A 19,379-nucleotide genomic window follows, 5' to 3' on the forward strand; every position below is an offset into this window, starting at 1 on the left:
GGGTGAAAGAAGAGAGCGCAAAATATGGTCTGAAGCTCAACATCAAAAAAACTAAGATCATGGCCACTGATCCCAACATCTCCTGGCAAATAGAAGGGGAAGAAATGGAGGCAGTGAGAGATTTCACTTTCTTGGGTTCCATGATCACTGCAGATGGTGACAGCAGTCACAAAATTAAAAGAATCTGCTTCTTGGGAGAAAAGCAATGACAAACCTAGACAGCATCTTAAAAAGCAGAGACATCACCTTGCCGACAAAGGTCCGTATAGTTCAAGCTATGGTTTTCCCAGTAGTGATGTATGGAAGTGAGAGCTGGACCATAAAGAAGGCTGATTGCCAAAGAATTGATGCTTTTGAATTATGGTGCTGGAGGAGACTCTTGAGAGTTTCAGGGTCTGCAAGAAGATCAGACCTATCCATTCTGAAGGAAATCAGCCCTGAGTGCTCACTGGAAGGACAGATCCTGAAGCTGAGGCTCCAGTACTTTGGCCACCTCATGTGAAGAGAAGATGGGAAGGCACAAGGAAAGATGGAGGGCACAAGGAGAAGGGGATGATAGAGGACAAGATGGTTGGACAGTGTTCTTGAAGCTACTAACTTGAGTTTGACCAACTGCAGTGGAAGACAGGAGGGCCTGGCGAGTTCTGGTCCATGGGGTCACAAAGAGTCAGACACGACTAAACGACTAAACAACTAAACAACATGGAAGAACCTGAGTGCAAACTGAGCAATTGTGCATTTTTGGGGGGTCTTATTTACATATTTTTGGTGTGCATACTTCCAGCCTTAAAAAAATAAATAAATCTTGATGCTTAAATAAGCAACTGGGACGGAAGTGGGTCCTTGACAAAAGAAGCAATTCTACATGAGACAGAGCTCAAGTGTCCTGGAATTCACAAATCCATTATCAAAATCCATTTGAGCTGCATTCCTCAAGCATCTCTCATTAAAAAGCAGTGAGTGCAAATCAGAAAAAGCCTAGCACTTCTACACTCTACTGATTTTCCACTGGGAAGTGAGTCAAACAGATACATCTCTCCCTCCTCCCTTTGAAATCAACGGGAAAGAAACGTGCTCAAAGGGTAAGATCAAGCCCACCAATATCTCAGCGCAAGTCCGAAATACATTGCCCCCGAATTTCTATGGCAGGCATAGCCAGTGCCTGCCCAAATGACTCTGTTTTGGCAATGACGCAGATCATTAAAGTGAGCGATTGCAATGGGGTGTGGGGAGGAGGCCGGGCGTTGTGGCGAGTGCCGTGCACAGAGCGCCCCACACATGGGTGGCAGTGCCGGATTTACGTATAAGCTAAACAAGCTATAGCTTAGGGCCCCGCTCTCTTGGGGGCCCCCAAAAAATTAAAGGAGGGGAAAAAACTGGATGTACATTTCCAAAATATAAGATAAAAAAGAAATAAAATAAAACCTACATACAGCAACAGTGTTTTGTGTTGTGTAGGGTCCTATGATGTAAGTCATGGGCCCCGCCTGCTAGCCTGCTTCCTAAAATGTCACTGGTTTGCTCATTTCTATATATAGGGTGCCTACATTCTGCATGGACTGGTTGCATGGCAACATGCACAAATGGCTTTAGATACCTATTAGGTCCATAAATTACCATATAGCATATACAGTGGTACCTCTGGATGCGAACGGGATCAGTTCCGGAGCCCCGTTCGCATCCCGAGCAGTCCGCATCCCGAGCTCCGTGTCTGCGCATGCTCACCACGCAATTCTGCTCATGCGCATGACGTCATTTGAACCGTGAACCGCCGAACCCGGAAGTAACCCATTCTGGTACTTCTGGATTCGGCGGGTTCATAATCTGTGACGATCGCAACATGCAGCGTTCGTAACACAAGGTACGACTGTATTCAACACGAAAAACAGTGGCAATTTGTTGTTGACAAAGGACACCTGGACATATAAAGGGCCCCATTACCCTTAGTAACTTAGGGCCTAATCAAACCTAAATCTGGCCCTGCATGGGGGGGGGGTGGGCTTGCTCCCCCCAAAATATTGAGGTGTCCCAAAACAGCTCAGCTCCCATGAGCCAGTGCCCCTGATCTTTAACCTTTAAGCAGTACCTAAGCACAGGAACCCCCTCCTCTTCTGCAGTTTCTAGCCACCGTTGTTCAAAAGCATTACTGCCTCCGACCATGGAGGCTGAGTATAGGCACCATGACTAGTAGCCATTGGTAGCCTCTTCCTCCATGAATTTGTCTAAACCTTTTCAAAGCCGTCCAAGCTGGTGTTCATTGCTGCCTCCTGTGGCAGTGAGCAGGGGCGTTCTTAGCCCCTTGGCTGCCGGGGGCGGGAAGCCAAGTGGCACCCCTGGGGGCGGGGCATCGCGGTGTGTGTGTGCGTCATGACGTCATGACGCACGTAAAGCCCCGCCCCGGGGGGTGCCAGGCGGCGGATTCGGGAGACTCCCGAAGCCGCCACTCGGCGGCGGCACCCCTTTGTGCTGCGGCTGCTTTTGCCTGCGTGAGCAACCGCTGCACGAAGGGGTGCTGGCTGGGCAGTGAATTCGGGAGTCTTTGCGGGTTGCAAAGACTCCCGAACCTGCCGCCCGGGCTCCTTTGGTGCAGCGCAAGTCGGGGCAGGGAGAGGGACGGGCCAGCGAGGAGGGGTGTCCCTCCTCGCTGGCCAGCCCTCTCCATGCCCCGGCTCCGCAAGCCAGCCAGCAGCGGAGCTTGGCAAAGAGGCAAGGGGCGGGCCAGCGAGGAGGGGGTGGCACCCCACCTCACTGGCCCGCCCCTTGCCTCCATGCCGAGCTCTGCCGCTGGAAGGGGGGGCTATTTTCGGCGCTGCCGGGGCGGAGCCGCAGGGGCGGTCAGCGAGGGGGGATGACACCCCTCCTCGCTGGCCGCCCCTGCAGCTAAACCCCGGCAGTGCCGAAAATAGCCTAAAAAGAATTTTTAAAAAATTAAAAAAGCAAAAAAAAAGCCCAGGGGGCGGGGCCGCCCCCAATGTGTCACCCCCAGTAGGGGTGCTGCCCGGGGCCTCCCGCCCCCTCTGCCCCTCCCTTGCTACGCCCCTGGCAGTGAGTTCCATAGATTAACTACATGCTGCACGAAGAAGTGCTTTATCTGTCCTTTATCTCCCAATATTTAACTTCACTGCATGCCCGCTGCATGTAAACTTCTCTCATGTTAAAATCATATGCTGCCATTACACGTTGGAGCTACAGGACCAAGGAGAAGCTGGGTTTTGTTTTTTTTAGAACTGGCATATGCTGATTTATTGATTACTATTTGTATGTTTGTACATGTTTTTCTGAACGAGAAGAAAAAGTTGCGGAAATTATTTGCACCTGTGTTTTGCAATATCAATAAATATTGTAACAATTACAAATTACAAATTACAAATTACAAATATTGTAATAAATATTGTAAATATTGTAAGAGAGAGATAAACTACATTTGAGAGGCAGGATATAAATTGCAGGGGGTTGGAATAAATCACCACATAGGTCATTTCCAATGCTACAGTTCTATGATTCTAAACAAAGCACTGAACACCCGAGATTCCCTTTTGACTGCACACTGCCAGGCATGCTCTGATCCTGGGTAGATCTACACACAGGGACACCCCCCCCCCCCACTATAAATAAGCCAGAAATTAAATTGTTATAACAAAAGTGGGAAAAACCGCTATGGAAAATTGCTTAGAATTTTGTTTTGCTCTCTGGCGCCATCTGGTGTTGCATGCTTATAACACATTCAAAACACTGTTTCTTGACTAAAGTAGCTGAGTCCCCTGTGTAATATGTCCTCCTTTGCTAATCTTCGCAGCAAGGAACTCCTGATAACCTTTCAAGAAACTGGCGGATTCCTTATCATACAGTTTGCTCTGCTTTACAGGGGAAAGACATAATACTGAAACAGATTAGATTGTAGATTTCCTTGTACGGTGCAAAGCTCGAAGGGATTTTGTTAAAGAGAGACCCCAAAAGGCAGAAAAGTATTTGGCACACAAGAGGCTGGCAAAAGGTTGTGCAGATTCCTCAGAGCCAGAATCAATATTAGGAGCTCTGAACAGAACACTGAATTTGAGAGAGACAGAATGAAGTCTTTAGGATTTTTTCTGAGCCTCGAGATATGAATCCACCCTGAACACATTCTAAAAATATTGCCGTGTTAAAAAACACACACGCATCAGCGACATCACTGGCATGGTATGGTAGAATAAAGCCATTTGCTGTAGAGAAGAGGCTCGCATTTTGGCTGAAGTGTTGCGATGGTTTAAGGATTGGGATGAAACCAACTCCAAAAGGAACAATTTAGCAGTTTTCCTTGAGACAGGGAACACAAATGCTCCCAACAGAAATAGGTAACCGGTAGGTATTTAGTACATTTTCTGCTGCTCAGAGGCATCAAAAGCATCTGGAAAAGAAAGTATTTGGGAACATGACTTCTACTAGAGAGTTTAGGATGAAAAGGCAGGAAGTTGAATGAACTGTCTGCTAACATGCTGGACTTTAAATGTCCCAACCCAATCCCAATACTGGCTAGAGAAGTGTGGCACTTAGCTGCAAGGTATACAGTGGAACTTCAAAACATCCCCCCCAAACCCCCACAAATTGTGCTTTTATATTTAGTAAAGCAATAAGATAAACAGATTGTGAAGAAATGATTTTAGAGTAAAAAAATCATAATTTTACAGTTGGAGCCGGTTACCCATAAGAGAAAAAGAGAAATAAGTGTAGTAATCTAGAACTATTATAGACTGTTTCCCTAACCAAGCCAATACTTAATAATTTTTATCCCTCAATTTGTTTCCCTTCATGGTATTTTCCTAGTTCCTTCTTCCTACAGTGCCCATTTTTGCTCTCTAATATTTTCCGGTGCTCCAACTCTCTTAAAGTGTTACAGTTCCTTCCTTCCTTCCTTCCTTCCTTCCTTCCTTCCTTCCTTCCTTCCTTCCTTCCTGACATTTCTATAGAACTCCATTTATTTGCATTTCTAAACAGTGCACATAAAAAAAAACCAATCCACAGAAAATGGGACAATTTATTAATCTTAATCTCCAGGTTCCCAGGACGAACCTTTAACCCTCCTATGCAAAAATTCCTGGGCAAAACTTGCCCCGTGTACTTTTAACCTTCCAGAGAACTTTCTTCCTTTCTAAATCTATGCACAAGTTTGCCCTTGCTGTGCAAACTGTAATATACAGGGATTTTTTTTTAATTAAGCTACACAGAGCAGATCTTCATCTGCAGGCTGCAACAGCTGTTGTAAGTCTGAATTCCCCATCCAACAAGCAGGAATTCCTCCAGCAAGGGAAGGGAAGCTTGGCTTCGTATGAACATATAAATCTGCCTTACACTAGACAACACTGTCGCCCTACTTTGACCGGTTGCAACTCTCCCCAATCTTTTAGGGATCTTTGCCCACCACGACTGCTATTGTTTTGAGAAATCCCTGCTTTCCCCCAGAACAAGCTCAAAATGGTTGCACAAAGCGTTAGCTTTCTGAGAGACATCCATGGCCAACAGCGATATTAGCATTGCTCCTTCTAATTGCAAAACACAGGAGTGTATGTGTGTGTGCCAATAGAAACAGAGCCATAAGGGGACAGTGAGAAATAAAAGGTGGGTGATAGCATGCTTAAGGAATGCTGATGTTTGCAACACACACACACACACACACACACACACACACACACACACCCTTCCGCCCTTAGCAAGGAGGGTGTGTGTGACGGATTGGCCCTAGGGGGGAGGAGTTATTACATCCCGGCTCAGAAGGAGTTAATCCACCTCCATCTTGACGGACAGTTCATCCTTTGGGGGCGGGGCGATCCCTGGTTTAAAAGGAGGGAATGGCCGTTTTGGCAGTTGAGAAGAGGGAGGGTGTGTGTGGAGACAGGGAAGAAGAAGGGTGTGGGGCCAGGATAGTGGTGGTTAGGCTAGGATAGGATGAAGATCAGTCGGTTATACTGAAAGAGTTTATATTCTAGATGTAACTAAGCTGATGAACTATTGAAATAGCTACCTCTGAGGATGTGGACAGGCTGCTTGGACGAGTGAAACCAACCACCTCTCTCCTTGATCCTTGCGGTGGCCATAATTACATTTGTGGTGTATGGCAAAAAAAAGAGAGAGAAAGGCATCCGTGATCAGAGGGGGTAGGGAGAGAGTAATCAACGGGGCTGAATCGCCCACTATGCTAATCCACTGCTGCAATGAACTCCTTGTCATCTGAACATGGTTATTTGGAGGTGAAGAAGACATTGCAATATAGGAGGCCAAGGGTTACCGCTATCCCTGCCTCAAAGGAACAGCCTCATGGCAAGGGGGAGAGCAACTCCATCTATTGTTCAGGAAAAGAAGCAGCGGAGGAGAGCTTGCTTTGCCCCCCTATGCCAGAAAGGCCACTTGCAAGAACTGTGCAACTAAGAAACGGTGCCTGGTTTTGCTTTTTTCTTCCTCCCTCCTCCATCCCTCCTCCTCTTGTGTCATGTCTTTCAAAATGTATAAAGGTAAAAAAAAAGTAAAAGTAAAGGATCCACGGACAGTTAAGTCCAGTCATAGGCGACTATGAGGTGTGACACTCATCTTGCTTTCAGGCCGAGGGAGCCAGCGTTTGTCCACAAACAGCTTTCCAGGTCATGCAGGCAGCATGACTAAACTGCTTCTGGAACAACGGGATGCTGGGACGAGTGCCAGAGTGCATGGAAATGCTGTTTACCTTCCCGCTGCAATGGTACCTATTTATCTACTCGCACCGGTGTCCTTTCGAACTGCGAGGTTGGCAGGAGCTGGGATAGAGGAACGGGCTCACCCCATCGTGCGGATTCGAACCGCTGACCTTCTGATCGGCAAGCCCAAGAGGCTCAGTGGTTTAGGGGTGGCCAACTCCCAAGAGACTGTGATCTACTTTCAGAATTAAAATCCGAAATCCCCCTTTTTTAAGGGGTTCAGCTCAAAGTTATTGAGCTTTTTTTGGCAGGAGGAAAGACCCATTTTTTGGGTTAAGGTGCAGGCTTTTTGGGGAGGAGAGTTCCGTTTTTTTGGGGGGGGGAAGGCAAGGGAAGTTGGGGTCAAGTCACTCACAAAAACATCGCTATGGATGTAAACAACCACACAGAGAGAGCTCCATCTTCCCTTCCTGAGTTCAAACAACAATGGAGGGCAGGACGAGGGGGCAGGGCAGGAGTCAGATTTACTGACGCAGAGGAAAGGGAGCCAGAGATCGACCGCAATCTACCAAAACATCACAGGGATATACCAGTAGATCGCGATCGACCTGTTGGACACCCCTGCCTTAAAACAACAGTGTCCCCAAGCCCCTCAGAAGCACGTCACAATGTATAATCGGTGTGCGCCATACCCTGGCAGCCTTCACGCTGGAATGTTGATGTGCCACCTTGCAAAGTCGCCTCTTGTTCAAGTGGCGGGGAAACTTTTCCAGACCTTACGGGGAATCCTTTGGGGGAAGCCACCTGCCACCTGTGAATGTTGGCAGCCTGGTGGACATTGAGCAGCTACTGAGAAGTCAGGGACAATTGCACCCCCAACTATCTCCGTCCTTCCAAGCAAGAGAGATTGCCACAGTTCAAGAACACAATCTGGCCCAGGCCAAAGCACACCCAAGGCGGCTGTGGAGCAGCGCTGGTGAAGGGTGTGGCCTCAGAAGAAGGGGTGTGGCCTGAGCAGGGTGGATGGCCTAGAGAGAGCTTTGGAGGGGGGGCAGACAGAGGGGGTGGGTTGCATTTGGCTGCCGAGCCTCAGGTTCCCCACACCTGCCAGATGATTTTATCTTGCTTCCAGAAAGAAACACACAGCCGTTGCATGCCCTGCTTAGCCTGAAACCTTTGCTGCTGAATTGGCTGGTTGTTCCTCCCTTGACTTGGCAGGATGATCAATGAAAGGGCACCTGCCAGCCACCTGGGCAGAACGAGGTCCTAACCTGGCTGCTGCCCCTGTGTGTGTAAGAGAGTCATGTTTTCTGCAAGGACAGCAGCACCCCGGCGGTTCATATCCCGCCCCAGGGATATTACGCCGCATGAAGGATCACTGAGAAAGAGCTCCTCTGCAGGAGCTGCCCTCCCACTTTTCAGCCGTTTTTGTTTTTTGTTTTTTTTTGCAGCGGCATTTACTCGTCTCTTTCCACTTCATCAGCAGTTGGCAGAGCAGCTGCTATTGTTGCCCCGCAGATCAGCAGACAAAGCGGCTCAGGAGACAGGAGAGAAAAAAGGATGAAGATGTTCGCCACTCACCCCCTTCCCCCACTCCAGTTCTTCTCGCAGGAGCCAGAGGACAGGGTCGAGTGAAACTGAGTCCTCTTGGTTTCTCCTTTTTCTAGCCTTTAGCTCATTGCTTCACATATACATATGAGTTTGCGATATATATATATATATATATATATATATATATATATATATATATGTTCCTTGTGAAAACGCACCAGCATTTTGGTGCAAATTTCTCTGAACGTGCACATTTTTGTTTGCGATATTGCCTGATGTGCACATTTTGCAAAAGGGTTTTCCCTAATAAAATGCATATTTGCAAAGGGGTTTTATTAATTCCTATTTTTCCTAATAATGAATTCCTGTTTTTTGTGCTGTTTTTTTGTTTCGTTTTTATGGGATGGCATCCAATTTCATTGCACTTGTACAACGTTGTACTTGTATAATGACAATAAAGAAATCTTATCTTATATTATCTTATGCATGCACTTTATGCACATTCTCCCCTATTGAATGCATTTTTGTGCACATTACCTGACTGGAGCATATTATTATTATTATTATTATTATTATTATTATTATTTTATTTTAAATTTGAATACCAGCCTTCATCTGTAGATCTCAGGGTGGCTCACAACATAAAATACAATATAAAAAGACAAAATGCATAATGAAAACAAGAACAAAAACCACAAACCAATAGACCTCCCCCTCCCGCAAACACATTTAAAAGGGCTATAAGAAGTCAACAAGCCATAATCCTGGTTGAAGAGGTACTGAATTGCAAAATTCAGAAAAGTGCAAATTTTTGGAGAATGGCTGTGCATTGTTGCAGAAGGTGAGAATTCAATTGGTTCATCTTCAAATGGGAACAGAATAACACCGCCCCCCCCCAATTAAATCCTTAACTCCTGTCGTTCACCAGACCTGGAAGTCCTTCAAGGCGAACTCAACTGAGGGCAAAGCAATGACGGGGAATGGCTTGAGGTGGGTTTTGCATGGTCTTCTGTTAGCTAAAGGGGATACTTTTTGAAGGGTTTTTTTCTACTTGATACTAATGTCTAGGCTTGTGCAGTGGGGTTTGAGGAGTTGCAAAACACACAGCCGCTTTCCTTTCTCTCTTCCCCATAGTAGCTGCAGAGACTGCCTGCAGTTGAGAAGAGTTTGCTAAGGGAGTTTGCTCACATGCCTGCAAGCTGCACAGCCGGGGCCCGTTACTCACCTCAAGCACAGGAAGAGCAAGAAGGCGATGATGAGCGCCCCTACAGAAATGCAGTGCCCCAAATAGTTTATGATCATGGCAACCTGGTAATAGAGAGCAGGCTTCGTCTGGGGGTGAGAAAACAGAAAGAGAAGTCTCATAAGCAAAGCAGCCCGAATCTATGGACCTGATTCAAGGCAGGGTGGCCCCTCCTATCATGGCCCTTAAAAGATTGCTGGACTCACTTGGGAAGACAGGCGAACTAACACCAGTGTACTGGAAGAAGCAAAGATCACCAGTGTGGAAGCAATGATTCTTCAACACCAACTTGGTTGGACTGGTCATGTTGTGCGGAGGCCTGATGATCATCTTCCGAAGCAACTACAGCGGTACCTCGGGTTATATACGCTTCAGGTTACATACTCCGCTAACCCAGAAATAACGCTTCAGGTTAAGAACTTTGCTTCAGGATAAGAACAGAAATCGTGCTCTGGCGGTGCAGCGGCAGCAGGAGGCCCCATTAGCTAAAGTGGTGCTTCAGGTTAAGAACAGTTTCAGGTTAAGAACGGACCTCCGGAACGAATTAAGTACTTAACCAGAGGTACCACTGTACTCTATTCCGAACTTAGGAATAGCGTAATGCTGGTGGTCAACAAAAGAGGTTTAAAGACTGTCTCAAGGCAAATCTTAAAAAATGTAGTATAAACACCGGCAACTGGGAAACACTGGCCTGCGAGCGCTCCAGTTGGAGAACAGCCTTTGCCAAAGATGTCATGGGCTTTGAAGACACTCGAACTCAGGACACAAGGGAGAACGTGCTAAGAGGAAGGTACATTTGGCAAACCCTCACCATGATCAACTCCCACCTGGAAACCTATGTCCCCACTGTGGAAGGATGTGTGGATCCAGAACTGGCCTCCATAGTCACTTGCGGAATCATTGTTAAAACCGTGTTTATGGAAGACAATCTTACTCGGCTATGAGTGATCGCCAAAGAAAGAAGTCCCAACCAGCATGACCAATGGCCTGAGTTGCAGTTTCTCAGGTCCTTCACCTTCGCATTAAGATATGGCAAATCTATATATATAAAACGCAAGTGTCTCTGCATCCAGTCCCTGTGTCTCTGGGTTTGCGCTACTGAGCATGTGCCCCAGGGACACAGGGATTGGATGGAGAGATATCGGGCCGGGAGCAGTGGCAGCAGTTGAAGTGGGGCGGTTGAAATGGAACGCCGGCGCTCCAGAAGAGAGGGGAGGCCGAGGAGGAAGGCCACGCTGCCGCTGCTGCCGCTACAACAAGAGCCCCGAGGCCTAGCGGCCCGGGAGCGGCCCAGAGCAGCCCGCCCCCGCATAGCGCCGGCATTCCGCTTCAACCGCCACCGCCGCGGGAGGGGAGGAGGAGCATTATTGTCATTCTTAAAGGCTCCAGGGTGCCGCTGCTGCCAGTACGTGTAGGCCACACTGAGCGAGACGGCAGCCCCCACGGCGATTCTGAAGCGAGGCCCAGCCGCGGCAGCGATGTACCCGAGGCTGGTGGCCATGAGGCCCACAAGGCTGGTGCCTGTGCCCAGCTCGAGCACGGCCTTGCGGCAGAGAGGGAGCCCCGCCGGGCCCGCCGCCTCCGAGTCCTCGGCCCCCTTCTTGAGGAAGCGTGCTAGCACCAGTGCCGCGTCCCACACTACGCAGCCCGTCCCGCCCATCGAGCACTGCCGGAGGCGGAGCCCAGCCGAGCTGTCCCGCCGGGCCAGGGCGTGCTCGAACCCCGGCCCCGTCTCTGGAGAAGGGGAAGAAGACATGATGGAGGCTGCGGGAGAGGAGACGGAGGCTGGCCGGCCGCAGGGAGGGAGGGAGGAGGAGCGAGAGGGAGGGAGGCGGCTTCTGTTCTAGCGCCCGTTATTTTAACGGGCTGAAACCACTAGTCAGTTGAGAAAGTGGTAACCCACCTACACTTTTAGGCAAGCAAATTACCCTACGTAGATTGGCCAACTGGAAGATTGCATCGCCTTATACCAGTGTTTCTTAAACTCGGGTCTCCAGCTGTTTCTAGACTCCGACTTCCATCATCCTTGACCGCTGGGCCACCCAATGTGTCCTGGGAGCTGTGGTTTGTCAAGGGTTGCTGAGAGTTGTCAATCCCTCCTCACAGGGAACTTGGGGAACTGTAGCTCTGCGAGGGGAATGGGGATCTCCAAACAACACTCCACACCCTTCCTTAGCAAACTACAGTCCCAGGATCCTTTGGGGGAAGCCATGACAGTTTAAAGTAGTATCATAGTGTGTGGTGTGAATGTGGCCCTAGTCTGGCTCACCAGAGACTTCAACGTAATATTCATCCAGAGGTGCCAACTCGATTAAAATACTTTGGGGGGGGGCATGTAAGCTATGTCCCACAACAAGATGAGGCATGCACACAACATTTGAATAGAAATGCCCATTAATTTTGGAGGGGGTCCTCAAATATTTTATTGGGGGGAGCTGAAGGGACCTTGGCCCTTAGCAGTCGGCTCCTATGTATTCAGCCCAGTTTGGAGAGGGAATTGGGGGAAAACCCCTCTGTTCTTTTAGCATTTGGAAATGGGCTGGTTGCATCTGGTCAGCCCAGAAAATAATATATTCCATCCACAGAGATTAAAAAACGAAAATAACAAACGGCAGGAAAAAGGTCATTGGAAGCGGGCTAAATCGTAGCTTTAATCAAAACTGGAATTACAGAGAAGTATTTGGTCATAAACCCAGCCTCCCTCCCTGCCTCTCTTTCTCATTTGAGATCGGAGAAGGCATTTGGGAATATTCCTCTGCTTTGATATTTATAAAGCACTTTGGCAAACCAATGAGGAACTACCAGACAAATCTCTTAATGCCTTTCGAATACCGAGGGGGACTTCTGGGAATGTTTCTGCTCCTGACTGCCTTCAGTGCTCCCATGACAGAAAGTATTGATCATAAACTGATCAGATGTGACTATCCCCATGACAGGAAGCTATCTGGGCATGAGCTCCCCAATGTTTGTTTTTCTGATGCAAAGAGCGGCAGAAAGTCGTGCGAGGGGTGTTAAGTATAACTGTTTAATTGTACACTGAAATGGAAATAGCTCTATATATGCTCTGTATGCGTCTTGCTAAGAGTTTGACGTTGGAAATTTCCATTGAGCTAAACTAGAGAGCTCTCTGAGCATCCAAAGGGTTGCTAATCAACTTAGGGTGTACCTCTGCTCTGCTCTCTTATGTGGTGATTAACTTTAGATCATGCGAGTGGTTATTCAGTCACAAATCTCCATCTTGAAGGGAGCTGTCTTTCTCTGAAAACCACAGAGAACAAAGGATATGATAATGGTCTCTTTAGGAGAACATTGTCTTAGGCTGGAATGCAGGCTAGGAAAGAGACAGGGGTTTGTTTTTAGCCCTAATCATAGCTATGTTATGTTTTTAAGACGCTGAACCTATGCTTTGACAAGCGTATGATTTATACAACTATCTGGATGTATCATTGATTGCTTTGTGCCTGTTTTTGGAACAAGTTTTGTGAATAAAGCTTTTGAATCAATAATAATAATAAAAATAATAATAGCAGTAGCAATAGTTTTTGTTAATGGGTCTGTAATGGGTCTAGACAGTTTTTATTCCAGGGAGAGCCAGGTTTTATTCATCATATTGCTTCAAGCTCTGCAATATTAACATTTGTGATAAGGGGTGGGGAGAAAATCTGTGTTAGAAAATCAGGGTAACCCCTGAAGAAAGCTGGCTGAGATTGTGCATTGAGCTCTTGCTACTGTCCGCTAGACCAGAACATCTGGAGGGCCCCAGGTTGGGGAAGCCACCATCACCGTCACCAGTGGAGGCTGGTCCATTGGGGCAAATAAAAGGGACACCTTCCCAGCCCTACCTGGGGATTGAACATGGGACTTTCTGGGTGCAGAACAGATGCTCTACCACTGAGCTATGGCCACAATGAGGGAGAGATGCCAGTGTGGACTTCCGGCGGCGACGCCATCGTCGGGTGGTCGAAGGCTGCTTCGGGTCCGAAGCGCCTTGTCCATCCCGGGGGTTAGGAGCCGCGCTACCGCAGCGCGCGGCTCCGGTTGGGGTGCGGGAAGAGCGTCCCGCACCCTGGGCTCCCCGGCTGCGCCCGCGGAGGCTCTGAACCCTTCCCTTGCCCCCCCTGTAAAGGGGGAGTGGGGGTGAAGGGCAAACGGAGCCGGGCTTCGGGGACATGCCCCAACCGGGATGCAAATGCGGCGACAGAGCCCGCGGTGAGCGTCCAAGTTCTACCTGTGAAGAATGGAGCTAAAAGAACCCGGTGGTCGTGAGTAAAGAAATTGATCAGAAATCGTGCTTTTGGAACGATCCGGGGGGAAGGAGAATGGCAGCCTGCCCTCCCTCCCTTCGAGCTCAAGAATCTAACCAATTTGACTGATTGCTGCTACAGAACTGGTTACAATGTACTTAAAATTGACACAGGAGACTGGCAAACTTTTCTTTTGGGAAGTTAACTAGAGGAAAATATCTCCTTTTAAAGTTGCGGTATTTGCGCTCCAGTTCAGGAAAATGGCGACGAACAAAGAGAGGAGTAGAAATATGACACCCGTTTCCTCCTCCTCTGCCAGTATGCTGGGTTTCGTCCTTGAACTGGCACTGAACTCTGGACTAACGGACAAACAGAGACTCACTGCCTTGAAGGTGGAACTGCTTTATAGAAAAGTCAAAGTCTTGTGTGGGGGTCTGAAATGGAACCAATTGCCCACAGAGGAGGCTTACAAAACTTTTGATACTTTGGAAGAAAGCCTTGCCAAAGAGCTGAGAGGATGGATGCAAAGATGGAGTGAAATGAATGAGCTACTTCGGAGAAGAAATTCGCTTTTTGGGGGTGGCAGCCCCAAGGCGACGTTAAGATTTCGTATATCCAGTCCCCGAGGTGTGAGCTCGGGGGCCAGGGACAGAGAATTAAGGTATTTACAAGAAGAAAAGGAATGTTACAAAGAACCGAAGAAGCTGAGAGATGATGAGATGGACACCTCTGAACTCGCGGCAAGGAGAGGTTTGGACTGTGCCTGGATCTGTGGACGCTTGGAGAGGGAAGAGATATGGAAGTTCAGTGCTGATGCCATTAGGAGAAGAATAATGGACAGAGGGGGTGTGGGGTGAAGCATTAAGTAAAACTTTAAGCAGCCTGAAATGGTAAATTGAAATCGGAGGGTGAATACTGTCAACAATTTTTTGTTATATTTCTTATTGGAACATGAAAGGAGATATTTCAAGTGTTTATGTTACTAGCAGCAACCTTAAGGATAGAAGAGATAGATTAGATGTGAATGATCTGAGAAGATTTATGAGGTGGAGTATAAGCAAAGTGAATTTAAGTGGATTAAGTTTATGGATCTAGAAGATTAAATGGTGAGGTATTATTATGATGATGCATTTTTAGCAATTGTTGAAGATATAATTGAAGGTAATTATACAATTGTAGTTAATGTTTTTTGTAGGAGAAATGGTTATAAAATAGACTAAGGATACAAACTCGAAGGTGAAAAGGCAGGGGAAGTCAAAAGTCAAGATATGGAATTAGAAATTTTTTTTCCTAGAAAGATGCAATAAGAAAGCTTGACATTGTTTGTATTTGTTTTATTTGTTTTGCATTTGTTTATTGTAGGTGTGGGTGTGGGTATATGTTTGTTATAGAAAAATGCCAATAAATTCTTATAAAAAAAAAAAAAGAGATGCCAGTGTGTTCCATGCTGTGAGCAGGAGTGGTTATTGTACTTGCAAGGAAGAGAAGCATGCCTCGTGTGTGAAACGGGCATCAGAGTGGAGACCACCAGTGTTCCCAAGGCATGAAATTGCCCCTGAGGCGTTGCGAAGGAGGGACCCAAGTCTTTGGGTTGGAGGGGACAGTTTCAAAAACTGACAAACTTCATGCAACAAGAATGCTGAAAGCTCAGGGAGATACAGACCTCTTCAACCAGAATCGGCTCGCACTGGGAGTAGTTAGCCTTGGAGGCCCAAGTCCCGTTCCCCATGCATTCTCGGTAAACATTTCCTGACAGGAAGAACCAGAAACGAAATCAGATTAAGGAAAGTAATTAGTTTTCAACAACAAACAATGACATCATCATTATTAGTAGTAGTTAGTAGTAAAAGGTAAAGGTAAAGGACCCCTGGACGGTTAAGTCCAGTCCAAGGCGACTCTGGGGTTGCGGCGCTCATCTTGCTTTCAGGCTGAGGGAGCCAGCGTTTGTCCGCAGATAGCTCTTTTCAGGTCATTTGGCCAGCAGGACTAAACCACTTCTGGCACAACAGGACGCCTTGATGGAAACCAGAGTGCACAGAAATGCCGTTTACCTTCCCGCTGCAGTGGTACCTATTTATCTACTTGCACTAGCAATTGCTAGGTTGCCAGGAGCTGGGACAGAGCAACGGGAGCTCACCCCGTCGTGGGGATTCAAACCGCTGACCTTCTGATCGGCTAGCCCAAGAGGCTCAGTGGTTTAGACCCCAGCGCCACCCACTTCCCATCCATTGTTATTAGTAGTAGTATTAAAAGGGGGAAATCTCCCCCACCTGTTCAGGCAGGTAAGGCAGCAAATGAATTTATTAAGTTATGTACAATATCCATATGCTACTTTTCAGGGCAAAGGCCTCCCCGAATAATTCACCTCGGGGGTGGAAAACTGCCAGTTGCAAAATACACACCCACTTTTCTTTCTCTCTTCCCATAGTAGCTGCAGAGACTGTCTGCAGTTGAAAAGAGATTTCTAAGGGTCTCTTCTTCTCTACCCCTCACCAGCTCAGCAATTAGGCTTGACAAAAGCCTTCTGTTCCAGCCAATAGGTAGACTTTCCCAAAACAATTTTTTTTTGGGGGGTGCAGCTGGGGGAAGGAAGGATTAACCCTCTCCCCCTGTGCCCGTACATCCTTGGATGCATTTAAGCAGCGATTGGTTGGCGACCTGCCATTTACGATCTAGTTGAGATTCCTGCATTGCAGGGGGTTGGATTACATGACCGCTCGGATCCATCCCAGCTCCACCCTTCTATGATTCTATAAACAAAAATTAAGAGCGCCTCAAACCAGCGGCCGAAACACCATTCCATAGCTCAGCATAACACTTGCGTGAAATCAGTCTGGGTGGTAAGAACAAAATCGAAAGTTCTTTCTAGTAGCACCTTAGAGACCAACTGAGTTTGTTCCTGGTATGAGCTTTCGTGTGCATGCACACTTCTTCAGATACCAGTTGGTCTCTAAGGTGCTACTAGAAAGAACTTTCGATTTTGTTTTGACTATGGCAGACCAACACGGCTACCCACCTGTAACTGGGTGGTAAGAAGATATGCCTTGAAACGGGCGATAATGTAAAACGGCTGAAGCTGAAAGTAGAGAATAATATCTGGGCTTTCTGTTTGGAAGCTAATGTAGATGAGGCCGAGCACATGCTATTGAAGGAGATGTTCCTTTTTGTAATAAATAAAAGGATTTTAAGAAAAACAGGAAAAAATGATACAACGCTGTTCTGTCGTTCGACAACCAAGCCCAGGTGTACAGTGGTATCTTGGTTCTCAAACTAAATCTGTTCCGGGAGTCTGTTTGATTCATGAAACCGTTCGAAAACCAAGGCGTGGCTTGTGATTGGCTGCAGGAGCTTCCTGTACTCAATCGAAAGCTGCGGAAGCCATGCCGGGTGTTTGGTTTCCGAAAAACGTTTGCAAACTGGAACAATTATTTCCAGGTTTGCTGCATCCAGGAGCTGATTTGTTCGACAACTAAGCTGTTTGGGAACCAAGGTACCATTATACAGGGAACCCCTGAGTTACATTACCTTCAGGTAGCGTAGCACGCACGCCGCGATACCCAGAAGTATACACTTCCGGGGTTGCTGCATTCGCAACCTGAAAGTTACATTACCTTCAGGTAACATAACTTCTGGGTTGCGAATGCGGCAGCAGTGCCTCTAGATGCGGACTTTTCAGGGTACAATGAATTAAGTTTGTATCTGGAGGGTCCACTGTACTTCCATATTATCAAAGGTTCAGAGCGAATCTATGGGAGGGAAGTGTCTATCAATGAGGTGAGAGTTCTGCACATACGGACCAGCGCCAAGGAGCTGGGCTTTTTGCTCTGATTGGCTAGTGGCTGCCCCTTATTTTTCCAAGAATGCCCCTCAGAGAAAGGTCCTCTCATCCCCAGAATAGCCACAATGCCTCTTTCAAACTTAAAGGTAAAGGTAAAGGGACCCCTGACCATTAGGTCTAGTTGTGTCCGACTCTGAGGTTGCGGCGCTCATCACGCTTTATTGGCCAAGGGATCTGGCATACAGCTTCCGGGTCATGTGGCCAGCATGACTAAGCCTCTTCTGGAGAACCAGAGCAGCCGTTTACCTTCCCGCCGGAGTGGTACCTATTTATCTACTTGCACTTTGACATGCTTTCAAACTGATAGGTGGGCAGGAGCAGGGACCGAGCAACGGGAGCTCACACCGTCGCGGGGATTTGAACTGCCAACCTTCTGATCAGCGAGCCCTAGGCTCTGTGGTTTAACCCACAGCGCCACCCGCGTCCCTCCTTTCAAACTTAGTGGTCTGCAAATGTTGTGGCGAAACTGAAGGAGGGAGGAGAGGTCTAGAACGGAAAGAAGAAGAAGTTCCAACAAATACTATAGTCAAATGAAATTTCAGGCAGGACTGGAAGCATAGGCATTGAGATTGAGATCATAAAGGAATGTAATGTAGTATCTATGCTATAGAAATAAGTACTGCATTTTAGGCAGTCGATTAAAGGATTTGAACAGAAACACTATAGAAGTAAGGATGGGAAGTTAAATGCCAAGGAGATATTGTATGGAAACTGAATTGAACTTGTTAAATTGTGTGAAAATAAATAAAAGTGTGATAAAAAAAATAGAACAGACCCTTTGAGTTAAGATCTGTTTACAGGGGTTAAAAAAGGAGAGAGGAGGAGAAACGTAAAGTTCTGTTTAGCGAACTCACCATAAATCAGAACACACTCTCCTGCTCCCGACAGAGTTGTGCCATTATTAAAAAATAAAACTGAAAATCTTCCTTTCAAACATTGATCTGCCTTTGCCTTTGAACAAGCTGTACTGAATAACTGCGGTCATTTGGATAATGAAAGCAAGGGGCTGGGAGTTTATTGTTTTCTTCCGCCCACTGATATATTGAAGTTTCCCCCTGACTGATTTCTCTGAAAGCAAACTAATAGTATCAAGAGCCTTTCAGCTAAATTGATTGCCAATTCCCTTGTCGACCTCCTCCCGTTGGGAATATCAGATCACCCACAGGAATCGGAATTCAGGCTTGGACGACTGCTTAACGGCACAGAAGCTGCTAGCGCAGAAGTGGTCACAGTTGCAAACATGATGCAACGTGTCAACAATCACAGAAGCATAGAATCGTAGAGTTGGAAGGGACCCCCAGAGTCCTCTAGTCTAACCCTTGCAAGGTCCAGGGTCTTGCAGTCTCGGGGAGGGAAGAATTTCAGCTCATGAACAGTTGGGCAGGGGCCAAACAGGTATTGCTACTGAGCTTATTAATAGGCCCCCCTTTTTTGCCCTTCCTCCCAACTCCAACTGAGGGGTGGGGAGGGAGTTCGCAAGCGCCATTTCCAAAGTGAAGTCACCTGGTCCACACCTCCTTACTGAGGCGGCTTAGGTCCAAGCTATTTGAACAATGGCCTTCCCTCATATGAACATGCCTGGGTTTTGAGATCTTAGTGGGAGGCCCTTCTCTTGGTCCTACCACGCTCACAGGCAGGCTTGGTAGGAACATGGGACAGGGTCTTCTTGGTGGTGGCTCCCAGACTTTGGAACTCCCTCCCTAGAGAAGCTAGGCTGACTTCCCACTTTTTGTTCCAACAGGCTTTTGGGAACAGGCTGCTTTTAAGGAAAGGGCTGGTGCCATGCTGTTTTTATGGTATTTATTGGTATGGTATATAGACTCAACTGGAGAAGGAACTGGCAAACCACTCCAGTATTT

General features: G+C 47.3%; 1 protein-coding gene across 4 annotated transcripts in view; it reads right to left on the bottom strand.

Annotated features, from left to right (window-relative positions):
• Positions 1–19,379, bottom strand: part of CRHR2 (corticotropin releasing hormone receptor 2) — a 168,286-nt gene that overhangs the window by 48,550 nt on the left and 100,357 nt on the right. For 3 of the 4 annotated variants that reach the window (XM_033165868.1, XM_033165870.1, XM_033165869.1), the window contains 2 exons: positions 15,346–15,431; positions 9,421–9,527 (listed from right to left, as the gene is read on the bottom strand). In XM_033165868.1, the coding sequence (XP_033021759.1) occupies positions 9,421–9,527; positions 15,346–15,431 (193 nt within the window). The remainder of the gene's footprint in view (positions 1–9,420; positions 9,528–15,345; positions 15,432–19,379) is intronic. The other variant, XM_033165871.1, reaches the window with a different exon arrangement.

The sequence above is a fragment of the Lacerta agilis genome, chromosome 12 (genome assembly GCF_009819535.1).
Source record: "Lacerta agilis isolate rLacAgi1 chromosome 12, rLacAgi1.pri, whole genome shotgun sequence".
NCBI lineage: Eukaryota > Metazoa > Chordata > Lepidosauria > Squamata > Lacertidae > Lacerta > Lacerta agilis.